Raw genomic sequence first — 12,149 nt, forward strand, 5'->3', positions numbered from 1 at the left:
GTATTCCCGAGCCCCTTAAGTAGCCTGGCCCCCAGAGCCAGGGTGGCACAACTCAGCGTAGAGCAAAGACACCTGAAAATCCGAGAAACAGGAACCCCCCCCATAAGATCAGCAAGAATATCCAACTAAGACCAAGTTTATGGATCAAACAAAACTGTAAATCTCCAGGGCTAGGGGAAAAAAGTGTATAGAATTCATGGGTTGTTTTTTTTTTTTTCATGATTCTTTAGTCTTCCAATTTTATTTTTTTTCTCTTTCCTTTTCAACCAAGTTCTTATTTTATCAACTTTTAAATCTATTTTAATTTTCATTTCTGCAGTTACATACTATCTTTTCATTGTATTTCATTTTATTTTTGTAGGAATAGAAGTTTTTCTTTCTTTACAATTTTGGAATGTAGTTTCTTCTAACAAATAGACCAAAATCCACCCAGGATACAGTATATTGCTCTGTTCTAGTCATCTCTTTTTCGTTCTTCTTTTTATCTTTAATATACATTTTTCCAGTGATATTCTATCCTTTTATTGTATATAATTTTATTTTTCTACATATATGTTTTTCTTTCTTTACAATTTTAAGATCGAGTTTTCTAACAAACAGACCAAAATACACATAAGACCCAGTGTACTGCTCCATTCTATTCACCCATCTGATTATATCTTAATTATTTTTCTTTCTTCTTAATTATTTTTCAGTTTCAGGCCTCTTCTGATTTATTTAGTGTATACTGCTCTGGGGTCATTGTTCAAATTTAATATTTTATTCTCTCATTCATCTATTCTTCTCTGGACAGAATGACATGATGGAAAAACTCACCTCAAAAAAGAGAACAAGACCATGTGATACTTGACTCTCTCTGCTTGACTTATTTTGCTCAGCGTCATCTCTTCCAGTCCCGTCCATGTTGCTACAAAAGTTGGGTATTCATCCTTTCTGATGGAGGCATAATACTCCATTGTGTATACGTACCACATCTTCCTTATCCATTCATCCGCTGAAGGGCATCTTGGTTCTTTCCACAGTTTGGCGACCGTAGCCATTGCTGCAATAAACATTGGGGTACAGATGGCCCTTCTTTTCACTACATCTGTATCTTTGGGGTAAATACCCAGCAGTGCAATTGCAGGGTCATAGGGAAGCTCTATTCTTAATTCCTTGAGGAATCTCCACACTGTTCTCCAAAGTGGCTGCACTAACTTGCATTCCCACCAACAGTGTAAGAGGGTTCCCCTTTCTCCACATCCTCTCCAACACACGTTGTTTCCTGTCTTGCTAATTTTGGCCATTCTAACTGGTGTTAGGTGGTATCTCAATGTTGTTTTAATTTGAATCTCCCTGATGGCTAGTGATGATGAACATTTTTTCATGTGTCTGATAGCCATTTGTATGTCTTCATTGGAGAAGTGTCTGTTCATATCTTCTGCCCATTTTTTGATATGATTATCTGTTTTGTGTGTGTTGAGATTGAGGAGTTCTTTATAGATCCTGGATATCAACCTTTTGTCTGTACTGTCATTTGCAAATATCTTCTCCCATTCCGTGGGTTGCCTTTTTGTTTTGTTGACTGTTTCCTTTGCTGTGCAGAAGCTTTTGATCTTGATGAAGTCCCAAAAGTTCATTTTTGCTTTTGTTTCCTTGGCCTTTGGAGACATATCTTGAAAGAAGTTGCTGTGGCTGATATCGAAGAGGTTACTGCCTATGTTCTCCTCTAGGATTCTGATAGATTCCTGTCTCACATTGAGGTCTTTTATCCATTTTGAGTTTATCTTTGTGTATGGTGTAAGAGAATGCTCGAGTTTCATTCTTCTACATATCGCTGTCCAGTTTTCCCAGCACCATGTCTCACTTATTTGTGGAGCATAACAAATAACATGGAGGATATGGGGAGATGGAGAGGAGAGGGAGTTGAGGGAAACTGGAAAGGGAGATGAACCATGAGAGAATGTGGACTCTGAAAAACAACCAGAGGGTTTTGAAGGGGCAGGGGGGGTGGGAGGTTGAGGAACCAGGTGGTGGGTAATAGGGAGGGCACTTACTGCATGGAGCACTGGGTGTGATGCCAAAACAATGAACACTGTTATGCTGTAAATAAACAAATAAACAAAAAAAAAGAAAAAAAGAACAAGAGGCAGTACTGACTGCCAGGGACCTCATCAGTATGGATATAATTAAGATATCGGTACTAGAGATCAGAATAATGATTATAAAGACAAGATTGGCTTGAAAAAAAGCATAGATGACACTACAGAATCTCTTTATGGAGAAATAAAAGAACTAAAATTTAATCAAGTCAAAATCAAATAAGCTATTAATGACATGCAATAAAAAATGGAGGCTTGGGCGCCTGGGTGGCTCAGTTGGTTAGACGACTGCCTTCAGCTCAGGTCATGATCCCAGAGTCCTGGGATCGAGTCCCACATCGGGCTCCCTGCTCCACGGGGAGTCTGCTTCTCCCTCTGACCTTCTCCTCTCTCATGCTCTCTCTCAAATAAATAAATAAATTAATTAAAAATGGAGGCTCTTAATGCTAGGATAAATGAGCCAGAAGAGAGAATTAGTGATATAGAAGAAATAATGGTGGAGAATAAAGAAGCTGAGAAAAAGAGAGATAAATAACTACTGGATAATGAGGGGATAAAATGAAAGAGAAATGATACCATAAACCAAAACAATATTAGAATAATTGGTATCCCAGAAGAAAAGAAAAGAGAAGGCCAGAAGGTATGTTGGAGAAATTATAGCAGAGAACTTCCCTAATCTGGGGACGGAAATAGGCATTCAATTCCAGGAGGCACAGGTAACATCCCTTAAAATCAAAAATATAGGACAACATCTCGACATAAAATAGTGAAGCTTGCAAATCAGAGACAAAGAGAAAATCCAGAAAGCACCTTGGGACAAGAAGTCTATAACCTATAAGGGTAGAAACGTTACATTGGCAGTAGACTAATCCACAGAGACAAGGCAGACCAGAAATGACTGTCATGATATATTCAGGGAGCTAAATGAGAAAAACATGCAGCCAAGAATACTTTATCAAGCAAGGCTGTCATTCAATATAGAAGAAGTGATAAAGAGCTTCCAGGAAAAACAAAAACCAAAAGACTTTGTGATCATCAAACCAGCCCTACAATATTAAAAGGGATCCCATAAGCAAAGAAAGACCCCAAAAATAACATAGATCAAAAAGAAACAGAGACAATATACAGAAAGAGTGACTATACAGGTAATATAATGGCACTAAAGTCATATCTTCCAATAATTACTCTGAATGTAAATGGTCTAAATGACCCAGTCAAAAGGCAAAGGATATCAGAGTAGATAAAAAGCAAGACCCATTGATATGCTGTTTGCAAGAGTCTCATTTTCGAACCAAAGACACCTCCACATTTAAAGTGAGGGGACTGAAAACCATTTATCATGCTAATGGACATCAAAGAGCTGGAACAAACAACACTAAAATTTGTATGGAACCAGAAGAGACCCTGAATAGCCAAAGGAATGTTGAAAAAGAAAACCAAAGCTGGTGGTATCACAGTCCTGGACAGACTCTATTACAAAGCTCTAATCATCACGACAGTATGGTACTGGCACAAAAACAGACATATAAATCAATGGAACAGAAGAGAGAGCCTCAACTCTATGGTCACAGAGTATATGACCATAATGGAGCCTCAACTCTATGGTCAGCTAATCTTCAACAAAGCAGGAAAGAATATCCAATGGAAAAAGGACAGTCTCTTCAACAAATCACATTGGGAAAATTGGGCAGCCACATGCAGGAGAATGAAACTGGACCATTTCCTTAAACCATACACAAAAATATACTCAAAATGATGAAAGACCTAAATGTGAGACAACAATCCTTCAAAATTCTAGAGAAGAACACAGGCAGCAACCTCTGTGACTTCAGCCAAAGCAACTTCCTATTAGACATGTCTCTAAAGGCAAGAGAAACAAAAGCAAAAATGAACTATTGGGACTTCATCATGATAAAAAAGCTTTTGCACAGCAAAGGAAACAGTTGAAAAACCAAAACACAACCAACAGAATGGGAGAAGATATTTGCAAATGCCTTATCAGATAAAGGGCTAGTATCTAAGATCTATAAATAACTTATCAAACTCAACACCCAAAAGTACAAAAAATCCAGTCAAGAAATGAGCAGAAGACATGAACAGACATTTCTTCAAAGAAGACATACAAACAGCTAACAGACACATTAAAAAAAAATCATCACTTGGCCTCAGGGAAATATAAATCAAAACCACAATGAGACAGCATCTCACACCAGTCAGAATGGCTAAAATTAACAAGTCAGGAGATGACAGATGTTGGTGAGGATGCAAATAAAGGGGAACCCTCATAAACTGCTGGTGGGAATGCAAGCTGTACAGTCACTCTGGAAAACAGTTTGGAGGTTCCTCAGGGAGTTAAAAATAGAGCTACCCTATGATCCAGCAATTACCCTAATAGGTATCTACTCAAAGGATAAAAACATAGTGATTCGAAGGGGCAACAACACCCCAATATTTGTAGTAGCAATGCCTACACTAGCTAAACTACAGAAAGAGCCCAGATGTCCATCAACAGATGAATGAATGAATAAAGAAGATGTGGTATATATATACAACGGGATACCACTCAGCCAGCAGAAAAATGATATCTTGCCATTTGAAAGGACATGGATAGAACTAGAGGGTATCATGCTAAGCAAAATAAGTCAATCAGAGAAAGACAATTATCATACAGTTTCATATGTGGAATTTAAGAAACAAAACAAGGTAGCATAGGGGAAGGAAGGGAAAAATAAAATAAGATGGAATCAGAAAGGGAGACAAACTGTAAGAGTCTCAACTAAAGGAAACAAACAAGGTTGCTGGAAGACAGGTGGGTGGGGGCATGGGGTAACTGGGTAATGCGCATTAAGGAGGGCATGTGATGTAATGAGCACTTGGCATTATATGCAACTGATGAATCACCAAACTCTACCTCTAAAACTAATAATATATTCTATGTTAATTAACTGAATTTAAATAAAATAAAACAAAGACTGTAATAAGAGACAAAGAAGGACATTATATAATCAAAAAGGGAATAATCCAACAAGAAGATACAATAATTATAAACATTCACACATCCAACATGGGAGCACCCAAATATATAAAACAATTAATAACAAACCTAAAAGAGCTAATTAATAATAATACAATTACAGGAGGTTACTATAAAACCCCACTTCCATCAATGGACAAATCTAAACAAAAAAATCAATGCGGAAACAATGGCTTGAATGTCACCCTGGACTAGATGGATTTAACAGATAAATTCAGAACATTCCATCTTAATGCAGAAGAATATACACTCTTTTCAAGTGTATATGGAACATTCTCCAAAATAGATCAGATATTAAATCACAGAACAGGCTTTGGCAAATATAAAAACATTTAAATCATATATACACCTTTTCTGATGATACTATAAAACTTGAAGTCAACCACAACAAAACACCTGGAAGGACCACAAGTACCTGAACAACATGACACTAAACCAACCAGAAAATAAGAGAAGAAATTAAAAAATACATGGAAACAAGAGAAAACAAATACATAATGGTCCAAAACCTTTGGGAAGCAGCAAGAACAGTCCTGAAGGAAGTAAACAGCAATTACAGGCCTACGTCAAGAAGTGAGAAAAATCTCAAATAAGCAACCAAACCTCACACGTAAAAGGAGTTAGGAAATTAACAACAAATGAAGCCTAAAGTCAGCTGAAGGAAGGAAATAATAAACATTAGAGTTGAAATAAATGATATACAAACTAAAAAACAAATAAACAATAGGGAGGGCACGTTTTGCATGGAGCACTGGGTGTTGTGCAAAAACAATGAATACTGTTACACTGAAAAAATAAATAAATTAAAAAAATAGAACAAATCAATGAAAACAGGACTAGTTCTTTGAAAAAAATTAGTAAAATTGATAGACCTCTAGCCAAACATCGAAAACAAAAGATAAAGGACTCAAATAAATAAAATTTTAAAAAAAAAGAAGAGAAATAACAACCAACACCAACGAAATACAAACAATGTAAGAAAATATTATGAAAAACTGTACACCAGCAAATTGGACACCCTGGAAGAAATGGGTAAATTCCTAGAAACATATAACCTGAAACAGGAAGAAAAAGAATACTTGAAGAGATCAATAACCAGCAAAGATACTGAATCAGTAATCAAAAAAACCCTAACAAACAAAAGTCCAGGATGAAATGCCTTCACAGACAAATGCTATCAAACATTTAAAGAAGAGTTAATACCTAGTCTTCTCAAACTATCCCAAAAACAGAAAAAAAATGAAAACATCTATATTCATTCTATGAGGCATTACCCTGACACCAAACTGGATAAAGACACCACTTAAAAAGAGAAGTGAAGGCCAATATCCCTGATGAACACAGATGTAGAAATTCTCAATAATAGACCAAAAAACTGAATCCAACAAAACATGAAAAAATCATTCACCACAATCTAGTGGGATTTATTCTTGGGTTGCAAGTGTGGTTCAATATTCTTAAATCAATCAATGTGCATTACATTAATAAAAGGAAGGATAAGAACCATATAATCATTTAAATAGATGTAGAAAAATCATTTGACAAAGTAAAATATCCATTCATGATAAAAAAATAAACCCTCCACAAGTAGTATTAGAAGGAACATACTTCAACATAATAAAAGCCATACAGTATCATCTTAAATCAGGAAAAACAGAGTTTTTCCTCTACAGTCAGAAAAAACTAGAATGTCCATTCTCACCACTGTTATTTAACATAGTACTAGAAGTCCTAGCCACAGCAATAAGACAATAAAATTAAATAAAAGCATCCAAAGTGGCAAGGAAGAAGTAAAGCTTTTGCTATTTGTAGATGGCAAGATACTATATACAGAAAACCTGAAAGATTCTACCAAAAACCTGTTAGAAATGATAAATGAATTCACTTATGTCACCAGACACAAAATCAACACACAGAAATCTGTTGCATTTCCATACACCAATAATGAAGCAGGAGAAAGAGAAATTAAGGACTCAGTTCTATTTACCATTGCACAAGAACCATAAGATACCTAGGAATAAACCTAACCAAAGAGGTGAAAGACTATACTCTACAAACTATAAAACACTGATAAAGAAATTTAAGACCACAAAAAAATGCAAAGACTCGGGGTGCCTGGGTGGCTCAGTGGGTTAAGCCTCTGCCTCCAGCTCAGGTCAGATCTCAGGGTCCTGGAATCGAGCCCCGCATCAGACTCTTTGCTCAGCAGGGAGCATGCTTCCCCCTCCTCCCTTTGCCTGCCTCTCTGCCTACTTGTGATCTCTCTCTCTCTCTGTGTGTGTCAAATAAATAAATAAAATATTAAAGATAAAATGGAAAGACATTCCATGCTCATGGATTAGAAGAACAAATACTGCTAAAATATCTGTACTACTCAAATCAATCTACATATTTAATGTAATCCCAATCAAAATACCACCAGCATTTTTCACAGAGCTAGAACAATCCTAAAATTTGTACGAAACTACCCACAAAGAGTCTGAATATCCAAAGAAATCTTGAAAAAGAAGAGCAAATCTGAAGGTATCACAATTCTAGACTTCGAGCTATATTATAAAGCTATAGTCATCAAAACAGTATGGTATGGCACAAATATAGACACACGGATCAATAGAACAGAATAGAAAACCCAGAAATGAACCCAAAACTTTATGGTCAATTAATCTTCAGCAAAGCAGGAAAGAATATCCTATGGGATAATCTCTTCAACAAATGGGAATAAGTTTTGGGAAAAATTTGACAGCTATATGTTAATGAGTGAAACTGGACCACTTTCTTACACCACACACAAAATAGATTCAAAATGGATGAAAGACCTAAATGTGAAACAAGAAACCATAAAAATCCTAGAGGAGAACATAGGCAGCAACTTCTTTGGCACTGGCCACAGCAACTTCTTTCTAGATACGTCTCTTGAGGCAAGGGAAACAAAAAAATAAATAAATAAATAAACTATTGGGATGTCATCAAAATAAAAAACTTTGCAACAGTGAAGGAAACAATCAAGAAAACTAAAAGACAATGTATGGAATGGGAGACGATTTGCAAATGACATATCTGATAAAGGGCTAGTATCTAAAAATCTATAAAGAACTTATCAAACTCAACACCCAAAAAAAAAAAATCCAGTTAAATAATGGACAGAAGACATGAATAGACATTTTTCCAAAGAAGACATACAGGTAGCCAAGAGACACATGAAAAGATGCTCAAAATCAAGGAAATGCAAATAAAAACTACAAAGAGATTCCACTTTATGGCTAAAATCAACAACACAAGGAACAATGTGGTGAAGATGCGGAGAAAGGGGAACCCTTTTGCATTCTTGGAGGGATTGCAAACTGGTACAGCAACTCTGGAAAACAATATGGAGTCTCCTCAAAAAGTTAAAAATACAACAATCCTACAATTCAGCACTTGCACTCCTAGGTATTTACCCAAAGAATACAAAAACACTAATTCAAAGGGATACATGTACCCCAATGTTTATGGCAACATTATTTACAATAGCCAAACTATGGAAGCAGTTCAAGTGACCATGGACTAATGAATGTATAACAAAGAGTTGGACTCTTACACAGCCATAAAAGAGGAATGAAATCTTACCATCTGCAATGACTCAGTTAGAGCTAAAGAGTATTATACTAAGTGAAGTAAGTCAGTCAGAGAATGACAAATACCATTATTTCACTCTTAAACTATAGAACAAACTGATGGTTACCAGAATGGGGTGGGAGGGAAGGAGAAAACAGGTGACGGTGATGAGCAGTGATGAGCAGTGAGTATTATATGGAAGTGCTGAATCACTGTATTGTACACCTGAAACTAATATCACAGGGTGTGTTAACTAACTAGAATTCAAATAAGCTTTTTAAAAATTGAATAAAATAAAACAAGTGAATAAACAAAAGGCATAATGAGATCTGCAAATACAAAGAAGAAACTGATAGTTTCCAGAGGGGAGGGAAGTGGAGGGTGGGCAAAATGAATGAAAGTGAGTGGAAGATACTGGATTCTAATTATAGAGCAAGTAAGTCATGGGAATAAAAGACACAGCATTGGTAATATACTCAGTGGTATCATAACAACACTGTATGGTGATGGTAGCTACACTTACAGTGTGCATAGCATAAAATATAAGAAGCTGAATTGCAGGGCGCCTGGGTGGCTCAGTGGGTTAAAGCCTCTGCCTTCGGCTCGGGTCATGATCTCGGGGTCCTGGGATGGAGCCCCACGTTGGGCTCTCTGCTCAGCAGGGAACCTGCTTCCTCCTCTCTCTGCCTGCCTCTCTGCCTACTTGTGATTTCCCTCTCTGTCAAATAAATAAATAAAGTCTTTTAAAAAAAAAAAAGAAGCTGAATTTCTGTTATATACCTAAAACTAATGGAACACTGTGTGTCAACTACACTGAAATTAAATTTTAAAAATTTTTCAATTAAAATAAAATATATAATTAAATATATAAAAAATCCTCTAGGCCATACATTTTAGGGTACTTCCATGAATTCCTGGAACCAATTCCAGATATAGAGTAAGAACAGCTCCATATATATAGTAAGACAAAAAAATCATTTTAGAGAACAAATGAATGAAATGAAGAAGGAATTACTGGTTCACGAATGTGCACATGTATGTGATCAAAAAGAAATCAGAAGGTGTCATTGGTTTATGCTTTTCAAAATTCTTCCCAGAAGGAGTTACATCACCAATAGATAAAATATTGAGTGATCATGAGACACTTATCTAAGAGAAAGGTTAGCAAGAAAAGGGGGCTGAAGTGAGAACACAAAGAAGCAGGGAAGATCAGTACTCCTCTAGTCTGAAATCAGATTGTTTTTAATTATCTGAAGAATAATATGAACACAAAATTGTCCTGCTGAACAAGATAACTATGTCCTCCAAATCATAAAGAAAAAGTTGGCTTGTAAGAGACCTGAAGAACCTGGATTACATGGGGCACCTGAGTGGCTCAGATGGTTAAGCCTCCACCTTCAGCTCAGGTCATGATCTCTGGGTCCTTGGATCGAGCCCCACATCAAGCCTTTCAACAGGCTCCCAGATCAGCAGGGAGGCTGCTTTTCCCTCTGCCATTCTCCCTGCTTGTGTTCTCTCTGTCTGTCTCACTCTCTAATGAATAAATAAAATCTTCAAAAAAAAAAAAAAACACCTGGATAAGAGATGACTATTTCCCAACTCACCAAAGGAATAAGAAAAAGAGCCATTATTGGTAAAAGAGGAGATTATCAATCGTAAGTGAATAACTAGCACTTGGGATACATCAAGAGAAAGATTATAAGAAGGTATGTGGATAAATTGAACAAGCAATGATAAATTGAAAACTTTAACAGAAAACGTGAAGCAAAGAAAATAAGAAAAGTAGCACATGTATGTGCAACTCCACATGAATCAACGTAAGTTTTCAATTAAGGTTTTATTTGTCAAAGTCTTCATTATTCTAAGGAAAGAGGAGCATTCTTAAAGGATGTGGTAACATGCAAATCAACTGCAGATGCACTAAAAAAAACAGTTCTAAAATGCCAGATACAAGCTACAAGATGATCATGATAAAAATCTTATAACATTTTTTATGAAATCTTTCTAAAAATCACTAATGGTCTGAAAGCTCTTTTCATTGCTGCCTTCATCTCTTTATTCCTGAATGTGTAGATGACTGGATTTAGAAAAGGAGTGAGAACAGCATCGGAGAGAGCAAGAAATTTGTCCAGTTGTGAACTGGGATGTGGCCATGTATAGATAAACATGGTTGGACCAAAGAAAAAAAATACCACAGTGATGTGAGCTGACAGCGTGGAAAGAGCTTTGGGTGAACCACCTGAGGAATGTTTCCAAACAGTAAGCAGGATGAAGATGTAGGAGATGAGGAGTATAGAGAAAGAACCAACACAGAGGAACCCACTGTTGACAGTGACCATGAACTGCAATCTGTAGGTATCTGTACAAGCCAGTCTGAGGAGATGAGGAAGGTCACAGTAAAAGCTGTCCAATACATTAGGACCACAGAAGGGTAAATTAACAATAAATGCTAGTTGGAACAGTGAGTGTATTATGCCAAGGGCCCAAGCAGCAGCCAGAAACAAAATGCACATCCGTGGACTCATGATAGTCAGGTAGTGGAGAGGCTTACAAATGGCAACATATCTGTCAAAGGCCATGGCAATGAGCAGCACCATCTCCACGCCACCAACGACATGGATGAAGAAGATCTGGGCAATGCAGCCTCCAAAGGAGATAACTTTGTGCTTTCTGAAAAGATCATAAATCATCTTGGGTGAGGTGGCAGAGCAGGCCCCCAAGTCAATGAAAGAGAGACTGGCCAGTAGGAAGTACATGGGGGAATGTAAGTGAGGATCGATGGTCACAGAAAAGACAATGAGGATGTTTCCAGCCATGCTTGCCACATAGAGCACAGAGGAGAACACTAGGAGAAGAAGCTGGATCTCCCATGAATGAGTCAGTCCCAGAAACACAAACTCAGACACAACCGAGTGATTCCCTCCATCCATGAACCCAGCCAACATGGCTGCCACTGAAATGAGGAAAACTAACAATATGAGAGGAGATCGGGCGCGTTTAGGGTGGTATGGCCATAGACCATGAGAAAGAAATTATGATTTTCAAGAATGATAGTGGTATTAATGATTTATGTTGCATTACAAATGAGAACTACCTGGTAACCCAATTCTTCAGACTTCATAAGTAATGATGATAATGACAATGACATAAGCACAACTCAGGAGATCATATTATAACTGGAACTATCAGGAAAATCTCTCATTGCCTAAGATTAATAGGAGAATTTGGCAAGAAGAAAAGCTTCACAGGTGCCTGTAACAAGAAACAGAATATAGAGCAAGAAGATGTATTTGCTCACAAAAGAAAAGGAGACAGCAAGTGAATATAAAATTTAATTACCCACAAAGGAAAATTATACAGTTATACAAATTATATCTGATCTTACTTTCCCATATCAACATATTTCATATCCCTTTTATGATCATTTTCAGGGGCACCTG

General features: G+C 36.8%; 1 protein-coding gene across 1 annotated transcript; it reads right to left on the reverse strand.

The window, feature by feature from the left end:
- Positions 1-10,700: 10,700 nt before the first annotated feature.
- Positions 10,701-11,639, reverse strand: LOC123944368 (olfactory receptor 4F3/4F16/4F29-like). Its single transcript, XM_046009437.1, has one exon. The coding sequence runs from the start codon at positions 11,637-11,639 to the stop codon at positions 10,701-10,703; it is 939 nt and encodes a 312-aa protein (XP_045865393.1).
- Between the last annotated feature and the right edge of the window lie 510 nt (positions 11,640-12,149).

This window comes from Meles meles, chromosome 6, assembly GCF_922984935.1.
Source record: "Meles meles chromosome 6, mMelMel3.1 paternal haplotype, whole genome shotgun sequence".
In the NCBI taxonomy this organism is placed as follows: Eukaryota; Metazoa; Chordata; class Mammalia; order Carnivora; family Mustelidae; genus Meles; species Meles meles.

Coding starts and splice junctions, on each gene's coding strand:
- LOC123944368 (XM_046009437.1), bottom strand. CDS start 11,639: ATGGATGGAGGGAATCACTCGGTTGTGTCTGAGTTTGTGTTTCTGGGA.